At 39.9% G+C, this 17,692-nt stretch overlaps 1 protein-coding gene across 3 annotated transcripts in view; it reads left to right on the top strand.

Annotated features, from left to right (window-relative positions):
- The window catches only part of PARP11 (poly(ADP-ribose) polymerase family member 11), a 42,424-nt gene that overhangs the window by 16,050 nt on the left and 8,682 nt on the right, over positions 1-17,692 (top strand). The window contains exons 2-7 of one of the 3 annotated variants that reach the window (XM_045781169.2): positions 5,760-5,870; positions 7,449-7,577; positions 8,423-8,543; positions 11,255-11,330; positions 14,801-14,873; positions 14,952-15,082. In XM_045781169.2, coding sequence (XP_045637125.1) covers positions 7,452-7,577; positions 8,423-8,543; positions 11,255-11,330; positions 14,801-14,873; positions 14,952-15,082 — 527 coding nt within the window. In that variant the 5' untranslated portion in view covers positions 5,760-5,870; positions 7,449-7,451. Of the gene's footprint in view, positions 1-5,756; positions 5,871-7,448; positions 7,578-8,422; positions 8,544-11,254; positions 11,331-14,800; positions 14,874-14,951; positions 15,083-17,692 lie in introns of all 3 variants that reach the window. The other 2 variants (XM_045781168.2, XM_045781167.2) reach the window with 2 other exon arrangements.

Genomic DNA, 17,692 nt, shown 5'->3' with positions numbered 1-17,692 from the left:
TCACCCCTTTGGTTAGGTTTATTCCTAGGTATTTTAGGATATTTGGTGCAGTTGTAAATGGGATTAATTCCTTGATTTCTTTTTCTGCTGCTTCATTATTGATGTAAAAAAATTTAACAGATTTCTATACGTTGATTTTCTGTCCTGCAACTTTACTGAATTCGTGTATCAGTTCTAGCAATTTTTTGGTGGGGTCTTTTGGGTTTTCTACATAGAGTATTATGTCGTCAGTTAATAGTAAAAATGTGACTTCTTCCTTGATGATTTGGGTACCTTTTATTTCTTTTTGTTGTCTGATTGTTGAGGCTAGGACTTCTAGTACTATGTTAAATTAACAGTGTTCAGAGTGGACATCCCTGTCTTGTTCCTGAACCTAGAGAAAAAGTTCTCAGTTTTTCCCCATTGAGGATGATATTAGCTGTGAGTCTTTCATATATGGCCTCTACGATTTTGAGGTTTTTTCCCTCTATCCCTACTTTGTTGACGGTTTTTATCAAGAATGGATGCTGTACTCTGTCAAATGCTTTTTCTGCATCTGTTGAAAGAATAATATGTTCCTATCCTTTATTTTATTAATGTGGTGTATCACATTGATTGATTCATGAATATTGAACCACACTTGCAGCCCAGGAACAAATCCTACTTGATTGTGGTGAATGATTCTTTTAGTATACTGTTGAATTTGATTTGCTAGTATTGTATTGAGAATTTTTGCATCCATGTTCATCAAGGATATGGGCCCGTAATTCTCTTTTTTTGTGGGGTCTTCATCTGGTTTTGGAATCAAGGTAAAGCTGGCCTCCTAGAATGAGTTTGGAAGTTTTCCTTCCATTTCTATTTTTTGGAACAGTTTGAGAAAAATAGGTATAAACTCTTCTTTAAGTGTTTGATAGAATCTCCCTGGGAGCCATCTGGCCCTGGACTTTTGTTTGTTGGGAGCTTTTTGATTAATGATTCAATTTCTTTGCTGGTTATTGGTCTGTTCAAATTTTCTATTTCTTCCTGTTTTGGTTTTGGTAGTTTGTAAGTTTCTAGGAATTTATCCATTTCTTCCAGATTGTCCAGTTTGTGAGCATGTAGTTTTTCATAGTATTCTCTTATTATTGTTTGTATTTCTGTGGTGTTGGTTGTGATCTCTCTTCTCACTCATGATTTTATTTATTTGGGCCCTTTCTCTTTTTGATAAGTCTGGCTAGGGGGTTATCAGTTTTATTAATTCTTTCAAAGAACAAGCTCCTGGTTTCCTTGATCTGATTCTACTGGTTTTTTGTTTGTTTCTATATCATTTATTTCTGCTCTAATATTTATTATTTCCCTTCTTCTGGCTTTAAGCTTTATTTGCTGTTCCTTTTCTGGCTCCTTTAGGTATAAGGTTATGTGATGTATTTGAGACTTTTCTTGCTTCTTGAAATAGGCCTGTATTGCTATGTACTTCCCTCTTAATGACCACTTTTGCCACATCCCAAAGGTTTTGGACCATTGCATTCTCATTTTCATTTATTTCCATGGTATTTTTTTTATTTCTTCTTTAATTTCCTGGTTGACCCATTCATTCTTTAGTAGCATGTTGTTTAACCTCCATGTATTTGTGGTCTTTCAAAAAAAATTTTTTTTTTGTGGTTGACTTCAAGTTTCATAGCATTGTGGTCCAAAAATAAGCATGGTATGATCTCAGTCGTTTTTTACTCATTGAGTTCTAATTTGTGACCCAGTATGTGATCTATTCTGGAGAATATCGCATGTGCACTTGAAAAGAATGTGTATTCTGCTGCTTTAGGATGAAATGTTCTGAGTATGTCTGTTAAGTCCATCTGGTCCAGTGTGTCATTCAAAGCCATTGTTTACTTATTGATTTTCTGCTTAGATCTGTCCATTGCTGTACGTGGGGTGTTAAAGTCCCCTACTATTATTGTATCATTACTAATGAGTTCCTTTGTGTTTGTTACTGTTTTATATATTGGGGAGCTCTCAAGTTGGGGGCATAAATATTTATAATTGTTAGATTTTCTTGTTGGATAGACCCCTTTATTATAATATAGTGCCCTTCTTCATCTCTTGTTACAGTCTTTGGTTTAAAATCTACTTTGTCTTATATAAGTATGGCTACTCCAGCTTTCTTTTGATGTCCATTAGCATGATAAATTGTTCTCCATCCCCTTACTTTCAATCTACAGGTGTCTTTAGGTCTAAAATGGTCTCTTATGGGCAGCATATAGATGGGTCTTGTTTTTTTTTTTTTTTATCCATTCTAACACCCTATGTCTTTTTATTGGAGCAATCCATTTACATTCAGAGTGATCATTGAATGGTGAATTTAGTACCATTTACTTACATGTAAAGTTGTTTCTGGTGATGTTCTCTGTTCCTCTGCCCTCTGTCTTTGTTTCTTTTGGTCTTTTTTTCCCCCACTCAAGGAGTCCTCTTTAATATTTCTTGCAGGGCTAGTTTAGTGGTCACAAACTCCTTTAGTTTTTGTTTGTCTGGGAAACTCTTTATCTCTCCTTCTATTCTGAATGACAGCCTTGCTGGATAGAGTATTCTTAGCTGCATATTTTTCCCATTAAGCCTGTTGAATATATCATGCCACTCTCTTCTGTCTGCTAAGTTTCTGTGGAGTGGTCTGCTGCTAACCTTATTTGTCTTCCCTTGAAAGTTAGGGATTTCTTTTCTCTTGCTGCTTTTAAGATGTTTTGCCTTATCTCTATATTTTGCAAGTTTTATGATATGTCTTGGTGTTGGCCTGCTTTTGTTGATTTTGATAGGAGTTCTCTGTGCCTTCTGGATTTGGATGTCTGTTTCCTTCCCCAGATTAGGGAAGTTTTCAGCTATAATTTGCTCAAATAAAACTTCTGCCCCCTTTCCCCTCTCTTCTTCTTCTGGGACTCCTATGATACAAATGTTACTATGCTTTATGGAGTCATTGAGTTCCCTAAGTCTACATTTGTCATCCAATATTTATCTTTCCCTCTTCCTTTCAGCTTCGTTATTTTCCATAATTTTCTCTTCTATATCACGTATTCATTCCTCTGCTTCTCCATCCTTGTGGCCATTACATCCAGTCAGTTTCACATCTCAGTTGTAGCATTTTTTTTTTATTTCAGCCTAACTAGTTTTTAGATCTTTTATCTCTGCAGTAGGGGACTCCCTGGTGTCTTCTATGCTTTTCTCAAGCCCAGCGAGTGTCCTTATGATTGTTGTTTTAAATTCTGGATCGGGGAAGCCTGGGTGGCTCAGTCAGTCCAGTGTCTGCCTTCAGCTCAGGTCATGATCCCAGGGTCCTGGGATTGAGCCCCGCATCGGACTCCCTGCTCAGCAGGGGAGTCTGCTTCTCCCTCTCCCTCCCCCTGCTTGTGCTCTCTCTCTCTATCAAATAAAAAAATAAAATCTTTTTAAAAAATTCTGGATCAGGCATATTACTTATATCTGTTGCAGTTAGATCACTGGCCATAACCTTTTCTTGTTCTTTCTTTTGGGATGAATTCCTCCATCTTGGCATTTTTTCTAGGTCTCTGTCTTCTTCTGTGTGTTAGGAAAACCTGTTATGTTTCCTGTTCCTGAGAGTAATGCCTTTATGAAGAAGAGTATGCAGTGTCCAGAGCCTGATGTTTCAGGGAGTGTCTCTAGTATGTTCTGTATGCACTCTGCTGCTGTGTTTTGGTTGTTCTATCCTTCAGGCCAGTAGTCTGCAGAGGCTCTCCTTGCCTGTAGTGGGCAGTGTGTGGACCTTGGCCAAAGTGTGGCAAGTTTTAACTTGGTATGCTCTGGTCTGCTTGTTAAAATATTCCAGATCCTATTTCCACCAGAGCTGGAGCTTTGCAGCACTCTATGGTCAGGAGACTTGGTGGCTGTGGGGGTTTGTGTTGGTCTTCCTGGCGGAGGGGCCCACTGCTCTGGCTCTCAGGCACACTTGCCCTAGTAAAGAAGCACCTGCAGAGTGCAGGGGGGTAGGGCTTGGTATAAGTAGGTTAGGCTGCCACTGTTGGTGTTGTGCTGCTTACCAACATGCTGAGGGGTGGAGGAGGGAAATTGTGCCAGCCCTCTCACTTGCCCTGGGGGAGGGGAATTTGTGTCCACAGCTGTCTGGGAAGCCCTCCCAGAAGAGCCTACAATCTCCCCTCCTGTGTCCCAGGTGTCCCTCAGATCCCTGCCTTCACCCTGTCTGTGTCCGGTCCATCTGCCTGCTCAGCAGCACAGTGCACCTGTCTTCTATCTCAGGCAGGCCAGCTGAGCTTTAAAACTCCAAACTTTAGGGAGCCGGTGTGGCACAGACCTGTGTTGGTCCTCTGGGGGAAGGTCTTGGCACACTGTGGCTGGTGTTTGTTTGTCCCAGAAGGGCAGTTGCATGAATGCACAGGAGCTTGGAGTTTAGAGTAAAGCACAACAAAAAGCCGGCGTCCAGATTAACTGCCCTCAGCACGTGTCTCTGCCCCTGTGCTAATGAGCAGGGCAGTGCAGTGGCACCTGCCAGCTCTTTTGTCCCCTGAGAGGCAATGCCACCTCTCCCAGATTCACTCCAAGAAGGGGGAACCATCTCTTCCAGTGTATCCCAGGGGATCCTCAGATCACATTTGCTCCTGGGCCTCTGCCCTCCTCCACAGGAGCACCACAATGCCTGCTAGGCTCCATACTGGTCATGGCATGGACTTCTAAAACTCCAGTCTTTGAGCCCTGTTGGTTGTAAAAACTAAAAATAATCAGCTCTTTCGTTTTCCCAGTCAATGGCTTTGGGGAAGTGTTTTCCTTGTTCATCACCTGTGTGCACATGCGCTCTCTCTCTCTCTCTCTCTCTCTCTCCTCTCTCTGTAATTAGGGCTCTCTCCCCAGTGCAGCACCCATGATCTTTTTCTCCTCCAAATCATGTCTCCACACTTCCTACCCTCCACAATGTGCCCTCTTCTCTCCCTCTCGTGTGCAGTTTGTTCTGTCAGTCCTCAGATTGACTTCTTGGGTGTTCAGAATGATGTGATATTTATCTAGCTGTGTTCAAGGGAGGAGGCAAGCCTAGGGTCCTCCTACTATTCCACCATCTTAGCTCCCCTACTAACTCTATGATTATAGACAAAATAATTACATTTTCTCTGCTTCATTTTCCCCCTAACTTTAATTGGAAGGTAATGACTTCTCCTGCACATTGGGCTATAGAACACAAAAAAATTTTGTAGAATTTGAAGTGCTTTAGGAATGTTCTGTATGGTGGCACCTTTCTATAGTGCTACCTTCTGCAAAATAGGGAGAAAGATGAGTCTGTCCTGGGTCCCACCCAAAGCTATTCATGACAGGAAGTTCTGGAAGGACTTTGGTAAAACACTTACACTTGTAACCTGGCTTAAAGTGTGATCTTAGGGACAGTGTGACATAGCAAAGCACACATGATGTGTATATACTGTACAAAAGGTATTTTCTATGTCCTATTCTTGTTTTCATTTCCCTTTTCTAGTAGAGAAAATATAGAACTCATAAGCCAAATGTTTATCTTAACTATTACCTTTAAACTCATCCTTCCAAGTTTTGGGAGTTATTTTCAGAAGAAAAAATAAATTTAGGTTTTTCCTGCTTGCTTTCTTTCTCACAGTAAAATGACCAAACAATGTGAACAATAATAGAAGGAAGAACAGGAGTTGTGAATAGTTAACCTGGACAATTGATCTTAAATTTCAAATCATTGCCTTTATTTTCTGATTAAAAGGTATAAGGCAAATAGTGGGTCCTATACCTGAAGCTCTTGACCCTAGAGTGTTCTATTTTTCATTTCTTAGCAGCCAGTCAACTTTAAAACATGAAGGAAAAATCCAGAACATAATCATAAAGCATTCCTTGGAGAAGTTTCCAAACATGAATAAAAAATAACAAGCCCCCTTCATTGAGCTCAGGTACTGTACTTGGCACTTTACTGCATTATCTCACTCATTTCTAACAATGGCCCAATGAGGAAGGAGCCTTTAATCTCTATTTTACGAAGAGGAAACTGTGGCCTAGACAAGGTAATTAAAAACTTATGCCAGGTTACACAGCTTCTGGAAACAGGGTGGAACATTTTAAGTAATGAAATTTAAGGCAAATATTTTCTAAATTACCCAAGTAGTACATATTCTTTGGGAAAGAAAAAATCAGAGATGTAGGAAATAAAATTTTTAACAAATCACCAATAACCATATATGTGTGTATGTGTGTATATGATTACACACACACACACACACACACACACACTGGAAAGACAAAGAATAAGTGATAGTGTTGGTTAACCCTGGAGAAGGAAGGTGAGAAGATACCAGAAATGGAAGGGATAGTCAAAAACGTGTTTAGCTTTATCTAGAATGTTCTGACTTTTTGCACAGGGACTGTTTTCATATATCAGTTGCACAAATTTAATTTATTTAAAAACCCTCCAGGAATGAGGACACATTCCAGATAAAGTTAATCTTCTTTGACTAACCTCATCGCCCCTTTTCTGGTGACCCTCTCTTCATCACAGTCTCTCCTCAAGAATGTTTAAAACTTTTCAAAGATAGTGTGGACAAGAGTTACTTGATATAGGGAAGATTGTAGAATCGTTGATAATGAAGTGTAAGGCAGTATACACTATGGCAATTACATACACAGACCCTGGATCCAGACTGCCTGGGTTTGGATCCTGGCTTCCCTATTGTATGATCTCTCTGTGCTCCAGTTTCCTCATTTATAAATTTGGGATAATAATGCCTATCTTACTGGGTTGTCATGAGTCCTAAATGAGTTATTATCTGTACAGGACTTAGCACCTGGCACGTTGTAAGAGCCAGATAAGGGTTACTACAATCATTATTGTTATCCTGACACTCAGAAAAAAACTATGATAAATTGTTGTATATCCATCCAGACTTTTTATCTGTGTGTGTGTGTGTGTGTGTGTGTACATATACACATACAGACATGTACATACACATACATTGATGTGGGTACATATAGGTGAAATTTTTATGAAAATTGGATCATACTATTTCTATTTACTGTAACCTTCTTTTGTACTCTATAGATTATAAACATCTTTCAGTGCCATGGAATAATGAATGTTTAGACAAATCTCAAGTGTATTTGGTCTTAACTAGTTGTGATAGCATGGATTCTTTTGACCAAATGTGTGCACATATGATAAGACAGAAATTTCTTGGCACTATATTGAAAATCTGGAGTGCTTATATATATTGACAGAGCTTCCTTAAATGGTTGAATGGGCTTGATATATCTTACCTGAGTGTATTATTATTTGTCTTATTTGTTAAGCAGTGATATTCAGCCTTCGTAAATGTTTATCTTCAGAGTCAATATGCCAGAGAGAATGGTATTTTTTAAGGGTCACTGTGGGAAGGACACTTGGAATATAGTTCTTTGTAGGAAGAAAAATGATGTATAAAAAGTACATTGATTATTAAGAAAAGTATTTCTTCCTCTGCCTCTTTCGGGCTTTTCAGGAGATGTTTCACAAAGCAGAAGAATTCTTACCCAAGAGGACAGATAACGAGATGGATGAGATGGACACGTCAGACACCCAGTGGGGCTGGTTTTACCTGGCGGAGTGCGGGAAGTGGCACATGTTTCAGGTACTTCCTTTCCAGAACCTACCAGAAGGGCTTCAGATCCACTTAGTGCCACCTTGCTGTCGCACAGCATACCAGTGCAGACCCTGAAGGACATCTAGCCTTAAGGACATCAGATAGCTTGACTAAAAGAAAAATGAGAAGTCCTTCTAGTGCTTTTCCTTTTCATTTCCCCAGGTTTTCTCAATCATGTATTTAGAAGAAGCAGTGTGCGTTCACTGCACGTACAGAGGGCGAGTGTGACTGAGTTGCGTAGTGTCAGTATGGCCGAGCAACTCCAGGTTCTGTTTGGTGGACAAGGAGAAGGGGAAGAGAGCAAGCCCATATTAAGCACCTTTTGTCCGCCAGGTGTTATGTTAGATGTCACAGGTATCTTTTCTCCTTTAGCAGCCTCCCAGCAGCTCTGAAGCAGGTATTAATACTCTGTCTCACAGTCAAAGAGACTGAAACTCAGAAAAGGTCACAGAATCCATCCAGAGTCACATACAGCTAGTGAATTTGAACCGATACTCAAAAGCTTGTCTTCTTCTTTTACTTCCAAGCCTACTTAAAGAAGATTTCATTTGAGCCAGTGAGGAAGTTGTAATTATTTGTAATAATTTGTAAAAATTGTAACAATTTGGAAAGAGGGATTCTAAGCAGTTGCTGGAGTTTCTTTGCTAGAAATCCTGACACCGTTTTGCACACGCTGGCTTAGCTGTGATTCTCCCTGTGTGGGAACTAGAACAGGCGATCAGTCAGTTCCCCTTGTTGCTCCGTTCTCTGTCTCTGTGACCACAGAACCGCCTCTGTGGCCAAGCCATTGATGTGAACAGCTGGTAAATGACACTTTCTGGTTTGTCTTAAAGCCGGATACCAACATTCAGTGTTCAGTTAGCAGTGAAGATATCGAAAAAAGCTTCAAAACAAACCCTTGTGGCTCCATTTCTTTTACTACTTCCAAATTCAGCTACAAGATAGACTTTGCAGGTATGTTTTTTTTCCCTAATAGTTGTGTGTTTTTAGTGTATCGATACAGTAAAATCTACAATTCTGAAGATGAGAATTAGTTGATATATTTGTAAACAGTGAAGTAAATCCTTTTTGTCATACACAGAAATCTCTCTATAAAAATTCAAGATTTAAAATCTTGAGCAACATTACCTTTTATAAAGGAGTATTTTTATGCTTATTGATACTAATGTTTATGGAGATTATCGTATATTTTGAGCTTATATAACACTTCTCTTCTAAGGAGCACAAAACACTTTTTTAATTACGATATGTTAGTCACCATACAGTACATCATTAGTTTTTGATGTGGTGCATAGAACACTTTTTAGCTGTTTTAGTCATCATCCCTTCAGCCTTTTGAAATAGCTGGGAATCTTTTTATTTTAAGGATCAGTCTGAGAGGTTAGGAACACTAGCTGGTAATAGTTTTAAGATGAAAGTTCAGCTCAACGACCCATCTCCTAGTGTCTTTGCCAGAAAACTATTTCTTTAATGGACATTTCCTTCTACCATTTTCTGGTTTCACAGAATAGCCAGCTAATCTGGAAATCGGCCCCACTTTGGATTTCATCCATGATATATGGGCATGGTTTTAGGTATCCCATGAAAAACCTGTCAGTTCAATTCTTTTAGTTTCAAGCTGTTAGTTTCAGCTGTTCATTGCATAGAGACATACAAGACCTGGATTGGGAGGATTTTCTTTTAAAGATTTCATTTTTAAAGTAATCTCTACACCCAACATGGGGCTTGAACTCACAACTCCAAGGTCAAGAGTCAGATGCTCCACTGACTGAACCAGCCAGGCACCCCGGGGAGGCTTTCCCAATAAAGCACATTTTGGCTGCTGCATGGCTCAGTCCTCTAGCTGTTGCCTCCCAACCTCTATGAGTAGTAGCTTTACGACAGAGTAGTAGTGTGTTGTGGTGCAGTAGGGTGGTGACACCTTAGGAAATCCCCTTGGATGAGCTAAGGCCCAGAAATGGTGAAGGAGGTTGTCCAGTAAGAGGTTGATGCAACCAAATCTCTAATGATTATTGTCTCCTCCAAAGCTTGTTTTACTAGCAAGAGTTAAGAACCATTATATTCTTACTCCTGACTAAGCATCCCTTTTTTTAAATGACATTAAGCAAATAGACTGCCTTTAAGGGACCCTGATATTTGTCTTTTTGCTGCAGTCTAGACGGAGGGCATCCCCTAGACCTTTTAGACACCTCGTGTACAAGTACCTGTCTGAAGCAATCCTGAGACATCATGATATGCACACACACCAGGCTTCATGACAAGGATGAAGTTTATCAAAGCATTTGGTAGATAATTCAGCAAGCCCTATGTTTCTGAAAGAGTATTTTCTAGTAAACTATATTTGGGGGAGAGTTTCTCTCAAACAATGCAGTTTATTTAAAAGATGTCTCTATCGAAGAATAGAGTCACATATAATCATTCAATTTCACCAACCCTCTATATAATGATACGACATCAAAGGTATAGGTATCAACATTTTGCATGTACTGTTTGCAAAATTAGCCCCAACCATTCTGCCACAAGCCAACTCAGCTCTTGATAAAAATGGTGAAACAGAAACTCAGAATGAACTGCTATAAGAAGCCACCACAGGCTTTACTCCCTGTGCTGAGATGATCTTGATTTTTCCTGCACAGTGGTGAAGCCATTATAGGCAGAACCTAAGAGAATCCAGAGAGGGCAGAACATGTTTTATACCTTATAGCATTTGCCTGGATGGGTGAACCTCTTTATTTTGGAATGGAATGATGCCAGTTAGATAAGATAGAGGGACTGGCATATCACATTAAGCCTCAGTACTTAGCTTTGTGGGAAGGAAGAAACGGACCTGGTGATACTGCCACAGCTAAGGCACAGAAGAGAAGAAAGTGACACCTTCAGTTAGTTAATTAGTCTTTATCGCTAGAATCTCTTTAAAAAGTATGTATTGCGTCTAGCGGGTTTTCTATTTTTTGGTTTGTTTATACAATTTAGAGAGAAGGCAAGAAATGTACCAATTTTTGAAATTCTGTGAATTGTGTAAGCTTATAGCAGTAATGTATCTTTTTACCCTTCCCAAAATTTTTGGAGAAATCAAAGTAAGTACACTTTCCACTTAATAAACCAATTGGAAGATTTGGTTCTATAATTTCATTCTCTTCCGAGTGCTCTTCATTTTCCTAAGTGTGGAACCCTTGCACTGTAGCATCAGCGTACCGCCAGTGGGATTCCGAAGGAGCTGGCCCTGCTACTGAGCAGCAGGGGCCAAGCATCCTGTGCTTGAGCGTAGGTCGTGCGAGGAAGCCCTGCTCCCTGAATAGCACTTTTTTTTAAAGATTTTATTTATTCATTTGACAGAGAGAGAGCACAAGCAGGGGGAGGGGCAGAGAGAGAGGGAGAAGCAGACTCCCCGCGGAGCAGGGAGCCCGATGAGGAGCTCGATCCCAGGACGCTGAGATCATGACCTGAGCCGAAGGCAGTCACTTAACCAGCCAGGCGCCTGAATAGCACTTTTATGTCGTGATAAATAGATGTATGGTGAGGTGTCCTTGACAGACTGTGCTTGGCAGCTCCTCCCCAAGCCCCGAGGTTCCCCATCGCCAGGTGGTGTGGCTGCACATCCTCGTGACTGTTTACAGCACAGCATGTTCCCAGCACTTATCTAATATCTTTGTCTTTGTATGCAGAAATGAAGCAAATGAATCTCATCACTGGAAAACAGCGCTTAATAAAAAGAGCCCCCTTTTCTATCAGTGCTTTCAGGTATTGTAAAGAGAATAGGGGTAGAAAGAGTGGGCTTTTCTCCTCTTTCTTAGTATTTGGCAGAGGAACAAGTAGACTGAAAATGTTTGGGTAGGTTATTTCATGATCTTGATGTTGCTCTTTTTGTTACTGAATTTCACAATAGTTGATGAACTAACAATATGATTACCTTCTGTCCTTGTTTCCTTTCCTGTTGTCCTCTTCATTTCCCCTTATATGTTTACATTTTTTCATTTCTTTAGGGCAGTTACAGAATGCCACATGGTCTCTGCTATAGGTCCTTGAAATAGCTTACTGAAGTAGGTTTTTTTTTAATGTTTTTTTATTATATTATGTTAGTCACCATACAGTACATCCCCAGTTTCCGATGTACGGCTCGATGATTCATTAGTTGCGTATAACACCCAGTGCACCATACAATACGTGCCCTCCTTACTTCCCATCACCGGTCTATCCCATTCCCCCACCCCCCTCCCCTCTGAAGCTCTCAGTTTCTTTCTCATAGTCCATAGTCTCTCATGCTTCATTCCCCCTTCTGATTACCCCCCCTTTCTTTATCCCTTTCTTCCCCTGCCGATCTTCCTAGTTCTTATGTTTCATAGATGAGAGAAATCATATGATAATTGTCTTTCTCTGCTTGACTTATTTCACTTAGCATTCGCAAATACTCTAATGGAACCATCCAGTTATGTGGGCCATAAATCCTAGGCAGTTGCCCACTTTGTCTCTACCACCGCTTATCCCCATTGGGCAACTCCTGGGAGTGATTTCAAATCTGTTGTGACCGAAGGAGACCTACAGGAGGTGGGAGAGCGGTGGGCCAGCAGCACCACTCTCTGCTCCTGGAGCTGGTTGCACATTTTCCTTTTTGCTCTCGCTGGCTGTACATAGCTTGAAAAGATGCCAGAAGAGAGTATGTATTTGTTATTCATGTGAATGAAAGTGAAGGGGAAAATCTTAGAGCATACTTTCTATTTTCTGCCCAAGCGAATATTGAAATCCCTACTGTTGAAAGAATGTAGAATCAATCAGAAAAAAAAAAAATGCCAGCGTGTGAATTAGAGGGGATACTCCTTTGCTCTTCCCAAGGAGATATTCTGAAAGTATTAGAGTAAGGAAAGAAATGCTTTAAGTTTCTATCAGTTTGTTTCTTAAGACCTTTGGCTTATATTTTAGCATCATAATTTAAAAGTTATTCAAGTACTTATATAATGAATGCCCTAGAGAATATATTGTTTTCTTACCAGCCACACCATATCTTTATTCTTGAGTACGAGGAATATAAAAAAGAAATTACTTAGCTTCCAAGAGTGTGTAATCTGGGAGGAAAATGAGATACAGTCATGGAAAATGTTCATGTAATTGTGTGTTATTATTTCTGGCTTACTGTGGTGGGGAGAAGCAGCACACTGTGGGGTCAAGCACTTTGTTCTGTCACACACTATAGAAACCGTAGAACAAAGACAGGAGAGGGATGGAATAACCAGAATGGAAGGCAAGACGCAAGGTAATGACAGAGGAGGAACAGTTAGGTTGGCTACAGTACAGCGAGGCAAGTAAGTGAGCACTGATACGGAAATATTCATTTGTGGCAGGGATATATCGAGCATGTGTTACATGCACGGTGAATGGTTTACATTTCCTACTGGCAAGGAAATTACAATTAATTAAGGCTATGGGCTACATAGAAATTAGAAAAAAATACTTTTCGGAGTAAAAACTGTGCCTGAAGTATCTTTTAACAAAACAAAAACCTGCAAAAACAAACAAGAAAAACAACAAGAACAAAACAAAAACAAAAGACAAACACTGGGAAAAGTACTTTTGTTTTAACAAATAAAACAAAACAAAAACCTTAAAAAACAAACAAGAAAAACAAGAAGAATAGAACAAAACAAAAAACAAACACTGGGAAAAGTACTGGTGCTCTTATCATCAAGGGCTCATCTCTATTGTATCCGAATCTCTGAGTAGAAGATCCACAACCCATTAGAAACGTATGACCTCACTCATAATAAGAGAACTACAAATTATACCAGACTATTTTTTACTATCAAACTGTCAGAAATTCAAAAGTTTGATAACACACCATTTTGGAGAGATTGTTAGGAAATAGGAATTCTCTCCATTTCTGGTGGTGATGTTAATGAGTACAGCCTTCAAGGAGGGCATGTGGGTAGTATCTGTTAGAATCCTAAATAAATATGTTCTTTGACCCAGGAATTCCATTTCAAAAATGTTATCCTACTGATAGACTAGTGTGTATGTAAAATGGCAAACCCATAACCATGTTGTTTTGTGTCATTCTAAACAGTAGCAAAAAGTCAGAGATCAGCTAAATATCATCAACAAGAGACCTGTTACATAAATGATGGTATATCTGCCTCATGGACTTCTATGTACCTGCAAAATAGGTTGCACTCCTTCGTTCAACCACTATGGATTGAGTGTTTACCATGGGCCAGGTTCTGCGGTAGGGACTGGGAATGAGGATCCTCTCTATCTACTGATACAGAAAGATCTCGAAGATCATAATAAGTGGGGGGAAAATGGCTGCAAAAAACATATTTTTGCTACCATTTGTGTATAAATTTGGTTTGCGTTAACCTAAAGAAGCCTGGAAGAATACCCCAAAGTCTAAAAAAAACCTGATTACTTGGAGTTGGGGCAAGAGGCGACAATTAGGGAAGGAAACTGTTCATTGTCTTCTTCTTTATACATATTCATTTTTAAAACATATGATTGTAGGATCTTTTCAAAAATTACAACGAGCTTTAAAAAGGAAGCTAAAGACAAGCCTGAAAATTTATGATTTTCTTCTAGTAACCTCCAGTCCCCAAAGGATTAGTATGTCCTTTTCAGCCTTTTGTCATGAAACCCTCCAACTTTTTGTCTTTTTCTGTGTTCACATCCAGTGGCTTCAGCGTGGTGGGCAGGTTTTTAAAGTTTCACTGGCTGCACTAGGTGAATTACCACAGGCTGTGTATGGGGATAGAGGGCAGTGAACAGAGGAAAGTTGAGGTTTGAGTTAGAGCTTGAAGGACAATGAACATATGGCTGAGGGGTTTGTTTGGATTTTATTTGATAATATCAATCTGTTAAAGAGGGTTTTCTTTTTATCAAGAATTTGGTTATCTTTTTGGACATTCCTTTCCTTTATCTAAAATCTTCCTTACATTTTAAAGAATTTCTGGCAGTTTTAGAAAAACATGACAAAATTAAACAACCGTGTTTGAAATTTTCATGTTATTCAAGATTGGCTGATTTCCATCAAAGTTGTCAGTTCAGCACGCAAAAAGCAGCACACAGGGGTCACTGAGTAAATATATGAAAATAAAGAACCAAGGGCTTCAATTAATTGTATTTGTCACAATATCCCAAACATGAGATTTGGAGAAAAGGCGAAGTTAAATCATGACCATATTTATCATCAGCTTCTAATACTGTGTTGTGTCTTTTTCTATTCAAAGTTACATCTGTGAAAATGAGGCCATCCCCATGCCCCCACACTGGGAGAATGTGAACACCGATGTGCCCTATCAGGTAAGAGCGGGGCTGGCCAGCCGCCCTGTGCAAGAACGGAAGGGGCCCCAGTAAAACTATGCCAACTTCTTTTTCCAGCTGGTTCCTTTGCACAGTCAAACACATGAGTTTAACGAAGTTGCCAGTCTCTTTGGGAAAACAATGGACCGCAGCAGAATTAAAAGAATTCAGAGAATTCAGAACCTGGACTTGTGGGAGTTCTTCTGCAGGTGAGGCGGCATCTGGCCCGAGCCCTCTTTGTGGCCTCTAGGTCTTCTGGAGTCTTGGAGAAGGCGAAGCGCGAATGTGGACGCGTGTTGTTTTTTGACAGTGTGGTGCAAACTGTGTGTCTCTGCGCTCTACCTCAGTGTGCTCTCCAGGGGCCAGGGGAAGGGCTGGTGATAGAAAGCGACCTTGGAGGTCAAGGCCAGGCTCACTTACAGCCCTGTGGCTTTTGAGGTACAGAGCAGTGCATCATGGCTACAGTCAGCATTAGGAGGGAGTCAAGGGAATTGTTAAGTTTTGTTGGCATGGCTTGAGTGGCACAGTGCTGCATGTGGAGTTAGAAGTCTCTGGAAACAATTGTTGAATTTTCTAAAAAAGCGATTCCACCATCTTGCCTGTAAGTCATTTACTTGTTCTATTTTGGAGGACATCGTGAAACGCACTTTCAAATGTCCTGCCAGGCCCCGTGTATGTAGTAGATTTAAAATCTCAGTTGAGTACTTAATTTAGGTTGGAAACCAGCCTTTGGATTGCTCAGTATGCATTTACCCTAAAAATAAAGCCCATTATAGAAAATTTAAAGGTATTGTCCAAATTAACCTGTTGTGCTGTATTTTTTAATAATAAGTATTACTTAAAATAATGGCTTCCTAAAATATTTTTATTAAATTTATAATGATATGTAATTTCTAATTTTTTTAAATATAGCAGACCCTTTTTTAAAATATGTTTATCTTAGAGACAGGGGGAGCATGTGCCCACATGCACCCACAAGTGGGAGGGGAGAAGCAGATTCCTGGCTGAACACAGAGCCCCAGGTGGGGCTCTCTCTCAGGACCCATGAGATCATGACCTGAGCCTAAATCACAAGTAGGTTGCTTACCTGACTGAGTTACCCAGGCGCCCCTAAATATGAGCAGACTTTTAATATTTACTCAGGAAAATTTCAAATAATAGAGTCTAATATAATGAATATAATGCATAATATAATGTATCCATCATCCTGACTTAACACGTTAGGATTCTCACACATCATCTATCTCCTTTATTTCTATTGCTGTTGTTGCTGAAGTATTTCAAAGCAAATCGTAGACCTTAACTCATTTCATTCCCATATACTTGAAAATTGGGCCGACTTTTGTTTGGTAATGATACGTGGAATTCTTTCATGCTTCTGATAAGTAGTAATACGGCCTGAGTATATTCCTGGTTTTATTGCCATAATAGTTTATGGTAAGATAAGGGGTTTTCAGTGTGTATTCTTTACAGTCTTGGGTCTTTGAACCAAGCCAACTTTTATTTCTGACAATAATGAGTTTAACTGAGTTTAAAAGGTTTTATTGGGTTCTTGTTAGATGATTCTTTTGTCGAGGAAGATGAAAGCTTCTCTCCCCTTTAACTTGATTCTCTCAAGAGGTAAATAAAGTGAGATTTTCTAAAATGGTCTGATGAAAACTTAATTCATTATTCTGAATCAGGCCTCTCAAGTGGAGTTCAATTATAACTGAACTCATAATTTGAGTGGTCTCAATTCAATCCTAGTGGTAAAAGGTACCAGCGAATCCCCACGTTTAAATATTGTATACTAGGAATTTTACTGAAAATGGTTTCACTCTGCCAATGCCCTTCATGATTTTATGTAATGTTGGCCTGTAGAAATCTGTGGTGGTAAATGAACCTGTCACCTGCTCTGACAGTAGAAAATACTGGTTCCCATTGTAAGGACAGCCTGTTATTTTGACATCTCCACAAAGATCTAAAATCCTACTCACTCTCATCATCATGTAACCTCTGACTTACTATACAGGCAGCGAGGCCCACGTGAGTCCCTCTGTTTCCATGTTGCCCAGGCCTTTTTTACTTCTCTCCCTTCTTCCAACAAATGTGTTGGAAGTAGCACCTACTTTGTGACAGGGAGTATTCTAGGCACATTGGGGACATAACAGAGACAAGGAGCGAGGGACTTGCACCACAAAATGAAAATAAAAATTAAGATGAATGATTAGGGAAGAAGGTAGAAAGGTAGTCAAGGGGCTGAGCATGCAGGAGTTTGTAGTAGAGCCATTGGAATGGTTGTGTGATTTTCCCCAGTAGCCTTACTTGAGTCGGATTGATCCAGAGTTGAGAGTTAGGAGGAGCAGGCCATGCAGGGCCTTATAAATCAAGCTGAGGGGTTTGGACTCTTTTCCTGGACAGTGGAAATCCAGTATAGAACTTGAAGCAAGAGAATGATCAATCCGATTTGCAGTTTAGAAAAATAATGTATCGAGCGGTACTGTGGAGAAGGGGTTTAAAGCAGTGGTTCTCAGGAGTGATTTTGCCCACCAGGGGATATTTGGCAATGACTGGAGATGATTTCTAATTGTCATGTGGTTAGATGGGGAATTAAGTAAGGGGTGCAAAACATCCTACAGTGCACAAGACAACCTCTCACAACAGTTAGTTAGCCCAAAATGGCGTAGTGCGAAGGTTGAGAAACATTGGCTTAAAGGAGTCACAGTTAGAAGCAGGGTGCCCAATTTAGGAAATTGTTTCAGTAATTAAACTGAGACCCGTTGGGTGGACTGAACCAAAGTGGCATCTGCTGTGCTGGAATGAAAAGGATGGGTTTGAGA

This window comes from Ursus americanus, chromosome 25 (assembly GCF_024610735.1).
Source record: "Ursus americanus isolate L20-20 chromosome 25, mUrsAme1.1.p, whole genome shotgun sequence".
In the NCBI taxonomy this organism is placed as follows: domain Eukaryota; kingdom Metazoa; phylum Chordata; class Mammalia; order Carnivora; family Ursidae; genus Ursus; species Ursus americanus.
This window is presented reverse-complemented; position numbering and strand designations above follow the sequence as displayed.